We start from the raw sequence: 18,994 nt of genomic DNA on the forward strand, positions 1-18,994 counted from the left end.
AGTCTTCCCCATTCAAAAGAAGAAATTCAACAAAGCAAATGAAGTCATATAATTTTCCAAACTATTCTTTTGCTACTGTCTACTAGTTGTGAAAACAAAACAAAAAAAAAAAAGCAGATGGAAAAAAGATCACCCCAACCACAGAAAAAGGAATACCATCAAAATAACCACAGGTTATCACTTATTCTATTGTTTCAAGATCAAAAATAAAACATGAGAAACGGGTGCAAAAAGAAAGAAAAACACTGATCTTTGTTATTGTTATCTATTTTTTCCTTCTCACTGCTTTGGAAGTTTCAAAAAAGCAAGATTTCATTTTTTAACCTCTTCGTTTTACTTTTTTCCTTCCAAACTATAATTTGATCAGCTCTAAAAGCACACAGAATTTCAGGAAGACTGGGCTAGATTACTGAGAAGTGTACATTTACTTAAGGTTTTTAAAATGTTGCCAGATTAGAGGGTGACCTTGATTTCAGAAACCCATCTGTCCAGCATTTTTTGTCTTTTCTTCCAAGCACTGCTTTCGAGGCTCACTATGGCTTCTCCTCCCTGTCCATTAGCTTACCCAATGGTGGAGTTTAGGAACCCAGTGATCTCTGAGAACTGGGGCCAGTCAAGCTCATCGGTGAAAGCCATCGGGAGATTAGCAAACGATTTCTGAAAAATAAATTTTTAAATCAACCTAATTTCACCTTTACAGACAAAAAAAACCCAGCAATTACAATGATGGCTATAGTGGTAATTATTTAAGAAGCTGACTCGTACAGTGGACATACCAAGAGGCAGAGAAGGGAGAAGCAGAAGCAGGGGCATTCCGAGATGTCTGAGTTGCATCTACCAAGATTCTTTGATTCTGGAGGATTCCAAAGCTCTTCGTGAGTTGCATCACACGTTGCAGATGGACACAACCAAAATAACAGCTGTTTGCTGCCTTTCCAAAGGTGAGTACACCTGGACAAAGGAAGATGTGGCAGTGCTTTGTCCACAGTCTCTCTAGCAGATGGATGGGAAGGCAAGGATGATGCTGAACTCACTCCAAGCTCCCTTGCAATCTCCAGCAGCATGAGTATCCAGCCCCTAAAAACCTCTACAGTGCAGATGTCTTGTACTTTTGCTGGTCTTTGTCCCCAGTTTATTTATTTTTAAAATGGTTGCCTCTGCAAATGCCTCTGTGTGGTCACACACTCAAAATGAAGTACCCTGTTTGCCTACCTTTTGATTTGTGACAGTGCAAAAGTGGTGAAAGAGAAAAATGGCCTCCAGAAACTATGCTACTGCAGAAGGATGAGTATGTGGAGTAAATTCGCAGCTTGTCCCAGACTGGGGATCACAAAGATAAATGTATAAATTCAGTGTGCTCAAACTGAAAAAAACTGTTGATGAAAATGGCAATAACCAAAGAAGGTCAAAACATAAAATAAGAAAACTTACAGGCTAGTTTAATCTGTTTAATTTATTAGCTTAATTTTCTTTTAAATCAGTCGTAGGGTTTTCCTTAAACCCTCACAGCTATCAACAGCAAGCAGGCAGAAATTCTTTCTCCAACAGGGTCAGAATTAACTGAAAGCAATTCTCGGTGTCTCAAAAAGCCTTTATTCCCACAAAATTATCATTTAGGTGAATAGGAGCTTTACTTGAGTATATGATTATGGGCTTTATATGTAAGAGGCTGGGAGGAAAAGAGGAGGAGAGGCAAGAAAGGGGGGCACGGGGGATGAAATCCTGAAGCCGAGCTCAATGCAGCCTAATGCATGGCAGATGCCAGCACAAAGCATGTAACAGCCTATCTGACCTACTTATGGTGGCTCTGCATTAGTTACCAAGGTGAAAACGGGTCTGGCTTCACAGCTTTCAGTGGCTTTTCTCTCATATATATGTGTGTTCTTGCCTGTAGCTGCATATATGCATCTATACGCATACGTGTACTTATTTTAAAGACTGGAGGGAACTTCTGAACCTCTCTCCCTAAAAAGTGATAGCTTTATTTGCAAGCAGACATTTAATCAAGGGGTTAAGCTCAACTTAGTCATTTGATGCATTTATCTCCCTGTAGATTGGCTGTGAAGACAACAGAAATATTGAAAGAAGTAACTTAACATAGGACAAGTTAGAGATCTGGTCTTGTATCAGACACATCATACACCTGCATACGGAGCACAAATCTATTTTTCTGTGACCAAGTCTACCATTTTTTCATACTATCACTCCAGAATAATGTTTTCATTGGACAAAGCCCATAATAATTTTTAACTGTTTTCCCCCTGCAATCTTAGCTTAAATATGAATTAGCCAGAATCTAATTAAGTTGCAAAAATTGCTCTGGAAAGGAACACTTGAGCCCAGAATTATAGCTGCATTTGAAAACTGTAGATAGGGTTGGCATTGACACCGCTCCAGCAAAGTATTTAAGCCAGACTTTTGAAGATATTTCAGGACTGAAAGGTGGAGATGAGCGGTTAATTTCAGATGAATGCTAGACCTTGAACTTGCAGAGTTGTAATTTGGAAAGCACAGCCTAACAGACTGCCTTTTGCTTAGTCTCAGATGCAAATGTAGAGTTAGATGCAAACAGTAGAGTTGGATCTATGTTGACTTTTAGCTTAAAACTCCTCTCAGCACAGCCCTGTTTAAATACCATTCTCTCAGCCTATTCTGGCTGAGAAACCATGCTTCAGCCTATGTGCCAGATTTTAGCAGAGAATGATTAGAAAGTTATTCCATGCTAGCTTCAAATGCTGTATTTTAGTCTCAAACGCTCTAAATGGGTCTCAATTCAAAGGAAACTTTACACATCTTAGATGTGTTCTAGCTTGAGGTACACCTCCCCAAACCCTCCTCTTCCTTTTGCACTGCAAAGCCATGGCTGATGCTAAAGACACACCAAGCCATGCTGGACAAAGTCAGATGAAATGGAAGAATGCTCAGTGTTGCTAAGGCAAGATATTTTCAAAATCAGACCACAAAAGGGCACCGGAAACTTAATGATAACAGAGCCATTTAGAAATGGCAGAAGTTGTGAAAGCACTGAAGTACCCCTTTATCTGAAGGAAAATCAGGTATTTGTTTGTATAGTCATTTTAGCAGTGTTAAGTTCCTCTTGACAGCACTACGTACCTGAGACAATGTTCTTATTATGAAAATAAGCTTAGAGCTCCTGAGGAAGAAACATCCCATCTTCTCATAAATCATGAATGGCATGCAAAATTGCAAGAGGTATAAATGTGAAATTAGAAACATTATCACGTTATTTCTCCAGAATACAGCATCTGAATAATTATAATGCTAGCTGGGAGAAACTTGGCTGCAACTCACCACATTTACAGAGAAGCTAGAACATGTTTTGAATAAGATTTTCACAGACCAAATTGCTGTTATTTCTATTGGGGTTGAAAAAAAAAAAAAGAAGTGAGAAGGATAAATGTTCCTGAACTCAAATGTAAAGAAATGTTGGGGTTTTTTTTTTTTATATTTTCATTGGAAATATAAAACAGTAACTTGTTATTTAAACGAGATATGCAAAGATATTGCATTTGTGGGCAAATAGATATTTACTGGATTACAGATAGATAGATGAGGGATTTATTTTCGTCTTTATTTAGCATGAAATAGAGATTCAAGAGCTTTTAAATTCATCTTCCTAGAGAGGATAACTCCAGCTCCTTTATAAATATAGCGCTTTTATCTCCAGATAAAATGTTTTCTGAAATGAGATTTAAAAGTAAGCTCCTATCCCAGACATATAACAGAAAAATGCTGCATTTAGTAGCTATTTGGAAGTCAATTACAAGCAGATGGACAGAGCAGCAGGAGTGCAATATCCATGGCTAGACACACCAGTGTTTTGAACATTAAAATTCCACGAAAAAACATCCACCTCAGACAAAACCAACAGTATTTCTTCTGCTTTGTTAAACCTCATAAAAAGCACGCCTACTGCATTACACTTAGTTTTTAGTGTCAGAATTTTAACGTCAAAGGAATGAACGTTCAGCTCAGTTCTTGCTGAAGAAAGGAGAAAGGGCTGGCAGACCTAAGACCGGTTGATAAGAAGGAAGCCAAAATAATCATCTCCTTTGTACAGCTGAATAATTCCCTTCCTGTAATTCTTCTACTTGGGGAGTTTAGGGATTTAATAGAGCAACGGCAGGTTGAGAACAGAGCTGTGTGCAGATAGGTATCTCCTCAGGGGTGTTCCAGCATTCTTTTCTCAGAGTTGCTGCACTTCAGCCATGTTTTGGGACCCAGCATAATTACATTGGTGCAAAACTCCAAACTGAAATAACAACAAATGCCCTAATGTTGTTGCTTTGCTGTTGTTAATTTTCAAATCTGGAGGAATAATGTGCTTATCTGAGCAGAAGCTTTCAATGGACAATTTCCACAATGAATTTACTGGGAGGAACATCCACTAAACATGACGGTAACTTCTCAGCTAGAAGGAGAAATACAAAGCCCAATATATAATATCTTCTCATACAGTAACTTCCCAGCAGCAGCCTTTGAGAAGATAGAGCAAGGATCTGAATTCCAAAGCTATTCAGTCCAAATCAGGTGCTCATTTTCTGGTCACCTTCTGCTGGTCATCCAATGACCCAAATGACAATCTGAGCCCACTTCAGTGTAGAAATTTCTCTTTAATATTCTCATTCTTTCCTCACTCAACTTTGCTGCTCCTTTGCGTGGTAGCAAAATCAGACAAAGCACCAGATCTGCAGAGCCTCTTAACTGAATTCTCAGCACCTCTCCTCTAAAATTATTTCCCCACATAATTAGCTCTAAAGCAGGAATTAACAGCTGCTGCTGATGTGGTGCTGATTAACAAGAGGGCCCACAGAGTTGTTAAAGTGTGAATTTTACTTTACCCTTGCACATGAGTATGTGAACACGCGTAAGGATAAATATGAAATACATTAAATATATAAAGCATATAAAATAAATATGTAAAATACAGAAAATTGGTAAGGTAATAAAAAACTGAATTTCATGAATCTGGGTTAAGAGGCACATAACGTTTTCCTTGGAAAGTAGTAAAATTCTTGGGGGGGGAAAAGCCCTACTTGGAATTCTATGTAGAGGGCTGAATCACCATTGAAATGGAAATTAAAGCTTTGAACTCCCTCTACTATTGACTACAAAAGAAACCATTTGATCAACTAATTTTCCAACACGTCCTATCAAAGAAATTTTGTCAGAATCAGAGTGCAATGCCTTAAGATTGGAGCAGGTAGACGAAGTAAATGCACTGTCCCCTCCTTGCAGAGCCCAGATGTCAGGCTCTTCTTGCTGTGGTCCCAGATTAAGGATGGTTCTGTGAGATTAGGATTTAGACCCACTGCACCCTCTCTAGTCACAGAACCAGCCCTAGGTGTGCTCAGAAATTCTCCACAAGGAAGGGAGCACAAAGAAAGGATGAGTGCCTGTTGGCCATGAAAGGCATACTGTGACCAGCAGAGCACACTGCTATCTTTTGGTTTTTACAGGAATGGAAAAACAAGGCCTACTGCTTTAACCTTTTCATTTTTGCATTTGAAAGAGGGAGAGAGAAAGAAAGAGGAGGAAAGGAAGATGAGAGGAAGGGAGGGACATTTCTTCGTCAGATCCCTCTGCAAAGTTCTCAGGTAGCATGCAGCTGTACATGTTTTTATTCTTTTCTCTCTTTGCAGAAACACCCAGAACTTTTAGAAGCTCAAAATGACTGCTTTCTTTTTCAGTTTGTTAATTAGACCTACACAGGAAGGACATTTACCAACAGGATGTAACACTATTTCTCAAGAAGCATATTGCACTTTCTTGACCTCGAAGCAAGATAAGTTGCTGCTATTGACTTTCTACACACAGGCAGAATAAGATGCAGAGGGCAAGAAAGAGGAATAGGCAGCAACAAAGAGGGAGAAGCAGCATCAAATTCTGAATTAGCTCCAAATGTTTTTTTACTAGTAATTTCGTTCACAGGTGACACTTTCCTTCGTTAGGGTTAGCTGCTAATTAAACAACATTTTGGTGTTTAAACACTTGTTAGTTCACAGCACTGAACTCTGCATCTCTGCATCAATGTATCTGTTGTATGTTTGTTCAGTAGAAATGCTTGAATACAGTTGTATTTAGCTTCTCCAATTTGAGCAATCCCTTAATTTCTTTTATTTCCTACACTGTGGTTAAATGGAATGACTATGAAAAGCCAGAGTGAATATATATTTGTCCTTATTCCCCCAGTGCAGGAGGGCTCATGCTCTGACTTAGAATAATGGAATCATTGGAAAAGACCCATAAGATCACCAGGTCCAACCATCTCAAAACATTACCAATTCCACCACTAAGCCACATCCCTAAGCACGACACCCATGTCTCATAAACACCTCCAGAGATGGGGATTTCACCACCTCCCTGGACAGCCCATTCCAGTGCCTGAACTCTCCCTTCCATGAATAATTTTTTCCTGATCTTCAGTCTAAATCTCCCCTGGTGCAACTTGAGGCGATGAGCGACTCTATGGGAGAAGAACCATTCCTCCCTTTCCGATCAGCCCTTGCTCTTTCCAGCACATCACCGAGCTGGAGTTCATCTCTGAGAACATTGATTCTCTACTTTACGTAGATAGGACCATGCAAGTTGCTCAACAGACATCAGACAGTAACAACAGGCAACCTGAACATCATCTGCACTCCGGCACTAGGCCTTGATACTTCTGCCTCAGCATGCCATCCAGCTAGCAGAGAAATACTTTCTAAACCCTCATGTCAGTAACAACAAAATGCTGACGTAGTCTAAAACTGTTCTTGCCTGCATAGCGCTGCCACCAGCGTTACTGCCAGAATCATCATCACCATCAGTGTTATTACCATCTTTATTAGACAAGATAATCTCAATTACCATTAGTGCTAATTTATTATGCTCATCATCAGCTTTGTCATCAGTGTCATTCATCTAATAATTGCTCATAAACGTTTAACAAAGAAAAACAACAGCTAATTGGCAACGTTTAAATCAGCCCAGCTCTGGGAGCAGAAGAGAGAAAAATGCATTGGACTCTCAGACCTACAAAAACACCATAACTGCAGAAGTTTTGGGACAAAGCTGGTTCTCCAGAAATTTTTCATATTGCACAGAGGTCAGTGGAGGAGTAGTGGGAGTTCTGCAGGGATAGAGGAGATCTGCTCACCCTGTGCAGAGGACATGACATACGCCAGGGAGCCGCATCACCTTGTGGAAGCACACAGCAATGAAGGACAGGAGCATGCCTGTGAATTTATTCCCCCCTTCTAATTACTGCTTGCTTAGACGATCCTTTTTCCTGTTACCTCATTCAAATTAGTGACCTGCAAAAGCTGAATCTCAGTGTAATTCAGAGCTGGGTGAATTATATTGCTGTTCAAAAATGGGAAACGCTGCCTAAAGATAGATATCAGTGTGCTAGTGATGCTCTACACTCTTTACAGAAACTGTTTCCTTTAGGACAAGTCCACTGCAAACCCCTGGTGATCCCTATGTGCCTGCAGATGTATCTGTGCAACAAGCTACAGAATCTGTGCACTGGAATGCCCTGTCCTATTACACGTACGCCACAGATGAGGGAAAACACAGATGAGGGGGAAGGCAAGCAGTGATTTTGGCAGGCCAGGTGCAGTTTCTCACCGCGGACATCTGCGTGACAGTCATCCACTCGGGTGGGATGTGGAAATGCGCTCCAGCCGAGTCTCCCAGCAGCACCACCCCCTGGGAGTCCGCACCTAATTAACGCACTTGGTTAATGGCATGAAACGCTCCCAACACGTAAAGCCCTCCTAATAGAGTAACAAGGCAGAGCATGGAGAGCAAGGCTTGCAGAGCAACATCTACACGATTGCACAAAAGGAAAAGGAACGTGCGCCATTCTGCCTTGCTCATGAGGATAGGGAAGACCGCTGTCATCCCCCCACATTGACAATGATCAGAAAAGCACTAAAATATGAAACAAATACAAAATAAACATTGTTCCTCGTGCTGGCTTTAAAGCCTCACCTTTGCAGAATTTTTCCTCGTAGGGAATTCCATCTTTTGGATCCACGCCCTGTCGAAGGAGGGAAAGGGCAGATGAACGTCTCTATCCAGGGGTCAAAGAATGGTGACACAAAATGGAAGCTTAGAATTTAGGTCTTGAATGTTTGCCTGTCGGAAGCACTGCATGGTAATAATGACACCTTCCAGTAAATTATTCTAATAAGTTTACGTACATTTCAATTAACTATAATAGCTATAATTGAAATAATCATAAGCATTGATAAACAAACTCTCATAACTGCTTCCTCTGTGTTCCCTTATTTTTTAATAAATGTAATTTTATTTGAATATCAGAGGAAGTAAATAAGTGGAATAATCCAAATCAGCTAATAAACCAGAATAATAAAACCCAACGTTTATGGACTATTTCAAAAGGAGGGAAAAAAAAAAAAAAAAAGGAGAAAAAGCAATCAGGAAGGAATTTTAAGATGTAACTTCATTTACTTACCCATATGCCATTGCAGTTGGAATCGCTTTTCACATCCCAGTTATCAGGACTAAAACAGAATTAGAAAAGGCTATACAACGTTACAGAAAACAAGGGAAAGAAGGGGAGGAAATCAGAAGCTTTGTGCTATTTTCCATGAAGAATGTAAAATAATTAGAATTTCCTTCCTGCACAGAAGGGCACCTCACTCAAAGGCAATGAGAAACGCTGTGCCCTCTTCACAGATTGCCTAAAAACAAAATACGGAGCTCGTCCTTTACAAAGCCACAATTGTTATAAGCAACTAAATTATCTGAAATAATTAAAAGCTTTACCGTCTGCCAGGGTACACGGTGGTGTTTTTGTCATCACAGTCTCTGCCGCGCCAGTGATAGCCCCTCAGTGTCTACAAGCCAGGAGGAACACACAAATAGAACACTTGTCGCTACTCTGGTGCTTTTAATTTAAAATATCTAAAATGAGAATCTAACTCAAAGCGCAGGAATAAAGCGCAGTAAATGGGTTGTATTTCAGGGCGCTTTTACTGAGCTTTAATAAATGACGCCTTGCACGCTTTGGTGAAGAAATAAGCTGGGAATTTATTATTATTTTTTAACATGTTGGTACTTTACCTCTTCTGAATTCAGTAAACAGACCACTTAGCAGCAGAGCAATTTGCTTCTGCTGGGAGCACAGCTTCATGTGTGTATCTGCCCAGCTGGCATAAATGAATGACAGTGATTTCATCCAGAAGCAAAAAAGTCTTTCATGACAAAAAAAAAAAACAACCCTTTTTCACTTCCCTTTACACCATTTTCACATGAATTAATAAGGCTCTGCAGAAAGCGTGACGAAACCCACTGACGTTCTCAGTATTAAGGGATTATTGTACCAAAGGAAAGGTTTTGCTTACTGGGAAAGTACTGAATTTATCTCCATCAAAATCTTCAAAAGGCAGTTTATTCCTTAGGACACTGTGAAAAACAATAAATGCAATGTTAACATAAGGAAGGAAACCTATTCAGAAAAAGTATAGCGTTCAGAACAGGTAACAGCTGCCATGTTTGCAAACCTGTGCTCAATTTTAGCTCTCTGCTTGTAGCAAATTCTGATCTCCTTCAATATCAGCTGAATGAGGGACCAGTGTGAGGCTGCAATAGCAAACCCTCAGCCTCCAGCACAAACTGGGGCACCACATCAGTGGTAGAAGTAACTATCAATTTGGAAGTGAACACCACACTCAGTGTGGCATATCTTATAAATCTATTTCCAGATAGGAAATAGTGGCAGAAATATTCTACCTGCAGAAGAGCTGCAGAATGGTGTCTTGGCTGGTGGAAACTTCCTTCCTCTCTTAAAAACAAATGGTATATACCCATTCTCATGTGCATCCCAGAAGACTTTACACCACGTCTTCTGTTACGTTTAGCCTAGAGACTTGCAGTTTCTATACCAAGTTGTAGATGCACAAACTTATGCTTATTTTATTGGGTAAAAATCAGCTTTTGAAGAAATAACCTGTCTAATATCCTGATATCCTCAGCCTTTCTTCAAAGCTCTGATTCAAACTCAGCAATGACATTAAGCAGTTCTTCCCGTCCATCATTCACCCAGCTTTCTTAAATACCTGGCGATTTTCCTACACTTGCAAGCACTGCTTAATTCCTATCCTTCACATATCCTTAGTTTGCCTTAAGCCTAGCAGAATATGGGTTTTGGCACTGAGCAAAACAATGGAGATGTCTCTGGGACTCCAGAAATCTCAGGAAAAAGCCAGCACCTCCTAAGGTGTCACATCACTGTGTAACAGAGAGCTCTGTTCTGTGACAGAGCATATTTGTCCTCTTGGACCTGCTGAATGCATGCAAATATTTTAAGTATTGCAAAAGCACAGGCAACCCTCCAAGCAATCTCACCCACCTGAAAACTCTATGCAGCTTCCATATGCACTGCCTGGGCAGTGGTTTTAGGAAGGAAAGAACCAGCAGTGAAGTACAGGGAGATTTGTTAAAGGTGAGGATTATTTTTCTCCTTTGAAAGAAACAGATGTACCACACACTGTTTCTGGTGAAGGGCTGAAAACTTTATACATACTATTTAATCCTCTCACACAGGTCAGCCAGAGGAGGAAATGCACATAGATTTGGGAACCCCACGGTGCTTTTCTGGAGAGCAAGAAAATAATAATAATAAAAAAAAAGGTGAATACATTAGTTCATAGAGACAGCATAGCCTGAGATACTGTGCCAGTGAAGTCCAGAGCTAAACCATGTATTTTCTGCCTAATAGCATCTGAAAACACCAACAACTCCACTAAAGATGCCACATGCCAGAGGATTTGAGGATTTAGACCTGACGCAGCAGTCAACTCGGGGATTACAACTGAACATTTTCTAAACCAAGTACATTTACTTTCAGAGAGTTGTAAAATTGAAAGGAAGGAAGCAGCTCTCATCAAACTGCCTCCTGTCATGCACCAAAGTTATATTTTTTTTCACTCTTTGTGAAATCACCTATTCTCATCTTGAATAAACACGACACTATCTTGTACTTAGCACAGAACTAGTGAAAGCAACGCACATTGCAGGCTAAAAAGCTGACTTCTGCACACTCGGTGGGGAGCTTTGGATAAGCCAAAAAAGTCAAGGGCCAAAGAGAGCAGAAATAGGGGGGATCCAGCACGTGCATAGAATGCCTTCGATTTTTAATGAGATTTTTTTAACCTAGGATCTCATCGCTAGTTTTGAGATGTCTAAGCCCAGCAGCTGCAGGATGAATTCTTCCAGCATTAGTAGACTACAGGCCAACCGAAAGGAGGTCCCAGGTAACCAGGAAGATTCAGAAACTAAAAGAGCTCTTCTTACTTAATGCTCAGGTTAGAAAACACTGTGGTGCATTGCAGCTCAAACCCACAAATACATGGTGAGTGTGGTTTCACAATAAATTCAGGCAGCCTTTAAACACCAGGAGTGTTCAGGTGGCCAATAAATATGGAGGGCTAGTTGATGCACAGTCTAATTAATTGTATTCATAAGGCCACATTCAGCATATAAATCTGAAACAGCTGAGCAGATGGACATACTCATTACTTTATGCAAAGGAGGGTAATTATTTATATTGCCATAGCACCTCTGTCCTTGGACCAACTCCCTCATGTTACACATTTTAGATACACAGAAGAAAAGTAAGACAGTCCTCACACTAATGAGATTACAGCCCCCACCTAACATAAAACTGAAGGTAAGGACTGCATGCAGCTTGGGAGAGGACAAGAAAAAGCTATTTATCACCACAAGGGGCAGCAACCACAGCATGCAAAGCTCTGAGTGATGGAGAACTCCCAAGACAAGGGGAAATGGTTTTAAGTGGAGGGAGGGAAGATTTAGGTTGGATGTCAGGGGGAAGTTCTTTACTATGAGAGTGATGAGGTGCTGGAACAGCTGCCCAGAGAGGTTGTGGATGCCCTGTCTCTGGAGGTGTTCAAGGCCAGGTTGGATGGGGCCCTGGGCAGCCTGGTCTAGCATTAAATGGGGAGGTTGGTGGCCCTGCATGTGGCAGGGAGGTTGAGATTCATGATTCTTGAGGTTCCTTCCAACCCTGGCCATTCTGTGATTCTGTACCTCCTAGAGGGTGCTGAAGGGCAGCAAGGCAGGGTTTCATCAGTATGTTGTGCACTACCCTGCAGCTCTTGTGAAGGAAGGCATTTGCTTGGGCAGTTAACAAGGAGCTACGCAGCAGTAAGAGTAGAGGTCACCCTCAGCAGAAAGTCACAGCTGGGATTTCAACTGGAGGGAGGGGAATAGTGAAGAGATGAGGAAGCCCGCAACATAAAGACAGTAGGTAATGCTTGCACCAGCAGCTGAAGATGAAAAAAAAAATTGTGCTGTGCTTGTAGAAGCTTTGCAGCACTGGAAGTGGAGTAGTGACAATGCACTCTCTGATGGACACCACAGAGAAATCAAAGAAAAAAAAAGGGAAAAAATTAGGGGAGCCATGAAACTTGCAAAAAAAAAAACCCAAAAAAACAACAAACCCCAGCTAACTCTCCCTAGTTCTGTCAGACTCATATGGCAAAGCTGGCATTATGCTAGGGACCAAAAGCTTTGCAAACCTCTGTACAGCTTCCTGCTTCCTGGAAAGGATTAAAAAAACCCAACACTTCCCCCACCTCCTCCATGTAGGACTAATCTCAACGCTGCCTGCAAAAGCACTGGAGGCTCTGAAAACTTTTCATTGTGCTAAGATTTGTGCTGTCTTCATCTAAGCTGTTGGCTTCTTACTTCAGCCTAAATCACAGCATGCAAAGCCTTTGAAGTTAAGGCACCCGGAGCCCAAACTGTGCCAGAAAGACAAAATTTCCAAGAAATAAGTTAATAAAGCAGGCCTTCTTTTACTTTGCTTTCAGGCTTCATTTAAAGTTTATCATTTGCAGCAAGTAGAATAAAACCTTTCCTGCATTTTTCTCAGCTAGTTGTGAAAAGTGCTGCTGACTGAGCTATGTGAGCCCCAGAACACTGCTCAGCTCTGGTGGGAATTGCAAGCATCTTCCCAGCAGAGCCATGCCATGATTGCAGCAGTTGGTGGGCAGGAGACTGGTTCGTGCCCTGCTCTGCCTTGCAGCCCTCTTTCGTCTCCCTTCTGTGGCTTTCTGCTTCTCCTGCTGCAGGGATGTGAGTTATAGGCAACACGTAGTAGCTACAAGATTGCATACACACAGCTTACTCTCTTAAATACTAAAGGCACAACTCTCTTCTGCTGAAGTAACTTTTTCCTCTGCTGTTACTCAAGGATGCCTACTCAAGGATTCATAAGAAAAGTTAGTGCTAGAGAGGATCAGAACAACCAATAACAATATTTTATTCATAGCCTGTTAGCATTCCATAATGACATTCCAGTAATTATTTTAATTGGTTTTATGAAAACAAAGAAGAAGCCCCTGATATTTGTTGGTGTTTGGTTTAAATGAGTTGCTCACAGATGGCTTACTACATTTAATGAATGGAGAAACTTATTAGATATTTTGGGTTGTGGCATTTTTCACATTTCCACATCTGGAAGATACCTTCTCTTTTTCCCAAACCCACAATGACCCTAAGAAAAGTTCAGTAAATACAATCCCCAGGCAGACCTCCCAGTCTCCTTAGCACCAGCTGTAATCACCTCTGTTTTATGCACAGTCATGCACAGCACCTGAGCCAAGATGGGGACAATTAACGTGCAAGAACCTCTCCAGAAGGCTGGGGAATTCTTTCTCCAAACACACCACAAAGCAAAAGCACCCAAAATAGTGGCTCTGAGGAAAAAGATAACTTGCTGTCTCTCTCCAACAAGGGTCAAAACTTTAAAGAGGTCCTGCTATGCCCCTAGAAGTGTTGCTATTATTAATTTCCTGCCTTTAACATGTTTTTCTTAAAGTATCATTGCAAGAAACACACTAGGTATAACTGCAAAGTGCAACCATTGAGAAGATAATTGTTTTAATTTGATCTGGCCTCGTGCTGTTTGGTTTAAGCTTAGACTTAGAAATCCATTGACTGGAGAAAGCCAGGGTCTCACTGCTCTTAGCCAGGGCACTTCCTAATTGCCCTTTCCATTGATGAACAGGCAATTAAGGGCTGGAAGAAGCCAAGGGCATAGTGATGGAGAATGAGGAAGTACAGGAGCATTGTATAGCAGACTTGAGTTCATGGTAGAGCACTGGTACATTGGAAAGAGACCCCATTGCACCAAGGACTGTTGCCAACCATGCCAACCTACTTTGGAGACCTCAAAATGTTCTGCAGAGGCCAGGCATGGCTTGCCACACAAGGGACACAGCTTGGTGTGCAAACAGAAGAAAAAAGAAAGGATCAGACTCCTCATTTCAGCTTGTGAAGCCCATGCAAGGGAGGTAAAGAGGTCTGCATCCTAAGAGGCAGCAGTTGCTCATCCATCCCTCTCCATCCCACACCTGCTCCAGAGCTCAATCTAGCAGAGAGGACCTCCTTAACTCAGAGAGCCTTTCTGCAAGCATTAGACTGTGGGCTTGCACCCTGGGAAGGGAATTAGGTATTGCATGTAATTTGAGAGGAAATCTCAGGCTATCAGGAGGACAGCACTGAATAGGGAGGAAAATGAATAAGATCCTGCTGGGTGCTGTGCTGTAGGAGCTGAGACCCATCTCTCCAGCGCATTATTTATTTCCCTGGCTTCACCATTTGGCAATTGCCCAAAGGCTAATTAGGCACCTCCATTTTCACTTTTGTGAGTAGCATCACAGTGAGGGTTCAGGAAGAAGCGATATCAATAATTTCTTCACAAACAGCGAAAACATTTGCTCTGAATTAAGTGCCTGAAGACAACTGGAAGCAAACTCCATGGCTAAGTGAACCCAGCAGAATAGAAGCTGTCTTTCCTTATCTGCAACTGAGTAGAGATCCACTGTAAATCTGGAAACTGGTGGAGGTGGAAGATTTCCAACCCCAGCTTTCAAGTTAAGAGGGACATAAAGGAAAAAAAACCAAGCAGAATTTGCATTTAGGCTATTGCTTGAATTTCAGACAACCCCAAAGGGCACTCTCTGTGCTCTTTGCAACTTCGTTCATGAGGCTTCCTCCTACACATGTCTACAAGGGCAAGGCAGGGATGGCTAGGGACACGGAGGATGCAAAGATGAGGAGGAGCTGAGGCCCAGCAATGATAAATAACTCAAGAAGTTTGAAGGAAGAACATCTCCAGGAGGAAGGGCACAGGGAAAGGATGAATGGGGAAATTCCTGCCTTGTAAAAAATCTAAACAAAATATCTATATGCTTGTATTTTTTTACAAGCAGGTATTTCAGTGTGGATCTGTACCGTGGAGCCCACAGATGATGTCAATTGCTCCATGAATATCTTGGTTAGATATCAAAAGTTATCCCTGCTCAACAAGTCAAAACCTCATGGGAAATGCTATCTGCTCTCCCTCTATTTTACATTTTGTTTCTGTTATTTCTCTGTCCTTCTTTCTAGTCTCACTTGAGGAGCTTGGTAGGAGTGATTCAGTCATCCAACTCTATGATGATCAAGATGGCTCACAACTGGGCAAAATGAGTGAGGACTCACTCCCACTAAGCAAACACAGTGTAAAACAGCACAACACCACCAATATCTTACCAGGTCCTTGGAATTCTTCAAAATCCTTTTTGCTTTCCGTATTGCAGCACTCAACCCCACCTAGGAGAGCAAGAACAAAACACACACAAAAACCAAACAGATCAGCATCATAGTAAATCACAAATATTTTCTTCCCCATTTTTAACTTTTTTTTTAATATCAGTCACAGCACAAAAATGATGTGCAAGTCTACAAACTCATCATCAGCTACTTTTTATTGGACTAACAATCAATTATCTGATCACCCCATACGAAGCTCCAGTGGCGAGAGTTCATTTATTTTGCTCCAGGGCATCATTTATTTCCTGAAAGAAAATCCAGATCAGTTTAAGAGCTGAGATTCATATCCTGACTGCAGCATGTGAGATGCAGAGCACTGACTGCTCCACGAACTCTGCAGAAAAACAAACCATTCATTAGATGGTCAGGGAATAGATTTGCAGTGCCAGTCTGACATACTGTGCTAGGTATGAAGGCAACATTTGATGAGGCTATACTTGCCAGCAGGAGAATAGTTGGCATGTGGGAACATGCAAAGGAGAGAATAACAACTCAGAGGTAAATCTTCTATTTGGAATCTAGGAAGGCTAGCTCTTTATTATGGAAATAACTGACCTCGAGCAAGGCTGAAAATATTGATCATTTGCCCTCCTTCAGAAGAAATAACTGCTTCTATTCCATGGGCTTTCATGACTGCTTAAACATAAACACGTTGGGGACTCCTGAGGTCCACATTCATAATATATGCATTTATTAAATACTATATATATTATTTTAATATAGAATTCTATGCATTTAAATCTGCTTTTGAAAAATGGTTCACATAGAAAGAAAAATCCCACTGGTGCGTAACAACTACATTAGTACCTTGCTTCTGATCAACATGGTTAGTAAGAACAAGTTGTTCTGACAATGCCCAACCAAAAGTACTGAAGTGTTTGGAAAAGGAAGAAAATATCCCTCAAGTGACAGCACCTTCCTGAACAGCATATGTCAGCTTGGAATATTAAAGCAGCATAAACTTGCATTCCAAGGAACTGATATCAACATTTTTTACTGGGGATAAAATTTAGCATCTCATCATGATTGAGGCAATCAAAGCAAATTGAGAGATCCAAGACTCAAAAATGTATAGTTAGTATAAAGAGATAAGGAAGAATAAGAACAAGAAACAAGGAATAGAGATGTCTGAGTGTTTATATATAGATGCTTTGTATATATGTACTTGTGTTGATAATCTCAAAAGTCTGGATACGTCACAAACAATAAATGAGAGATGCTAGGAGGGAGCCAAGATAATGTTTCCTGTTCTCTTCCCACTGGACAAGTTCTAAACCAAATGTGCATCTTGTATTTGCATATTATGTATGTTTCCAAGTGCTATTATTTCTCCCATAAAATGCTTCAAGGTTTAGATGAGAAAAATAGCTTTAAATTGGATACGATAAATGAAGAATTTCCAAGGAGGTAAGATTTGTCAGTCCTTTTCTGCTGGGCAGGAGAGGAAGACCCTGTCTTGCTCTCAGCAGCAGTGCACGAGAAGTACACGCTTCAGACAGCTACAGTAAAATTGCACACGAAGTGTAGAAAATAAAAAGCTGAATTGACAGTGCATGCAGCTAAGCAGTGGCTCTGAAATGCTGAGGATGAGATATCCTCCCACTGCAGAAGTTACATTGGGCAGGACTCAAGGGTGGCATGTGCAGAACTTTCATCTGAAGCACCTGTACAGGAGAAAACCAACCTCTTCGGGCTCCCGCAGCCCTTGGTCAACATCAGCACTTTGATGAAGGCCATACATCCCACACAAACCCTCTTGCTGCAGCTCAGCAAGCAGCCCTTCTTCCTTTACATGTGAGCACCACTAGACATGGGGCTCCCAGAGCTCCGGCAGCTGGTGGACAAAGCTGTGAGGAAACCAGATCAGCTTGGTCATGGACAAGATGCCCATGCCATGGGTGGAACTGGAATAGGATGGGGTTCATTAGGATTTCATTCACAGACTTCCTTCAGTGACCTCCTCAGAGCTCATGCATCCCAAGCTATACATTTTCGTAAACAGCTTGATCTCTCATCATGAACATACAAAACAACTTTACATGTCTCTGGCTCTTTCCCAGGGGAGTGGACATCTACAAAACACTCTGATAGTTCCCCTTCTAGCTCATTTCCATTATTTCTTTTACGAGGAGTAGGCATATCAAGGTACCAAAGCACTGCTGAGCTAGTTCAGCAGCACCAGCAAAAATAGGATTTGTTCTTCAGTTCTAATTCTTTCATCCTGTAGATAATCATAGAATCACAGAATGACTTAAGTTGAAGGGGACCTTAAATGCCATCCATTTCTAATCTCCTGTTATGGACAGGACCACCCATCAGATCAGGCTGTCCAGGGTCCATCCAACCTGGTCTTGAACACCTCCAGGCATGGGACATTTACATCTTCTCCAAGCAGCCTTTGCCAATGTCTCACTGCCCTCTGACTAAAAAATTTCTTCCTAATATCTAACCTAAAACTCTCTTCTATTTTAAAACCACTGCCCTTTGTTCTATCGCTATCAGACCATGTAAAAAAGTCACCCCCCCCTCCTGCTTGTAAGCTTCCTTCAAATACTGGAAGGCCACAACGAGGTCTCCCTAGAGCCTTCTCTTCTCCAGACTGAATAAGCCCAACTCCCTCAGCCTTTCTTAATAGGAGAGGTGCTCCGACCTGGCCCTCCTCTGGACCTCCAATAGCTCTGCATCCTTCTTGTGTTTGGGGCACTGGGACTGAACACTGTATTGCAGGTGGAGACCCACAGGGGCAAAGTCCTTAGGGGAATCATAATAATCACACAGGATAGCCAAACCATATGATACGTGCTCTAGACTTCCCCTGCAAGCCGTGCTCTAAAACATGCCAGGCTTGTCTTGGTTCTTCCTCCTCCTCCCTGGGCAATGACTCTGAGTTTTATTTTACTCAACTTCTCTCTTTTGGACTTGGACTCTCAGAGTCTTACTTTGTCTGGCCGAATTTGCTCAGACTGTCACGCAGGCAGATATGAGCAGACTGGGACACTTGTTTACACTCCAGGACCACCATTATCACTCTAACCCAGCCATTTTTTGCCAGTCTTTTATCAAAAAGAATCATTATAAGGTGCTCCTAGCAAGCCTAAGGACTCCAGAGGCCCACATTCAAATGTGTGAAACACCTTAATTTTAGTCCTTATTCTATAGGAACAACACTTTCATTAGCACTGGTGCACTTGCTCTGTAACATGATGCACAAACAACAAAAGTACAATTACCAGAGCAGTGCGGTTAGGCTGGTATTTTACAGGTTTCGTAGTCAGAAAGACTATCATAGTAGAAAGAGACAATCAAAAATGAAATGCTCACCCATGTCCTAGGGATC

General features: G+C 41.4%; 1 protein-coding gene across 5 annotated transcripts in view; it reads right to left on the minus strand.

Moving 5' to 3' along the window:
- Positions 1 to 18,994, minus strand: part of AOAH (acyloxyacyl hydrolase) — a 69,129-nt gene that overhangs the window by 31,175 nt on the left and 18,960 nt on the right. For 4 of the 5 annotated variants that reach the window (XM_031590457.2, XM_031590456.2, XM_090142297.1 and 1 more), the window contains exons 6-13: positions 15,598 to 15,657; positions 10,559 to 10,629; positions 9,378 to 9,438; positions 8,800 to 8,870; positions 8,486 to 8,534; positions 7,999 to 8,047; positions 7,633 to 7,727; positions 566 to 657 (exon numbers count right to left, since the gene is read on the minus strand). In XM_031590457.2, coding sequence (XP_031446317.2) covers positions 566 to 657; positions 7,633 to 7,727; positions 7,999 to 8,047; positions 8,486 to 8,534; positions 8,800 to 8,870; positions 9,378 to 9,438; positions 10,559 to 10,629; positions 15,598 to 15,657 — 548 coding nt within the window. Of the gene's footprint in view, positions 1 to 565; positions 658 to 4,978; positions 7,728 to 7,998; positions 8,048 to 8,485; positions 8,535 to 8,799; positions 8,871 to 9,377; positions 9,439 to 10,558; positions 10,630 to 15,597; positions 15,658 to 18,994 lie in introns of those variants that run through there. The other variant, XM_090142298.1, reaches the window with a different exon arrangement.

Source organism: Phasianus colchicus, chromosome 6, assembly GCF_987193195.1.
Source record: "Phasianus colchicus chromosome 6, bPhaCol1.hap1.1, whole genome shotgun sequence".
In the NCBI taxonomy this organism is placed as follows: Eukaryota; Metazoa; Chordata; class Aves; order Galliformes; family Phasianidae; genus Phasianus; species Phasianus colchicus.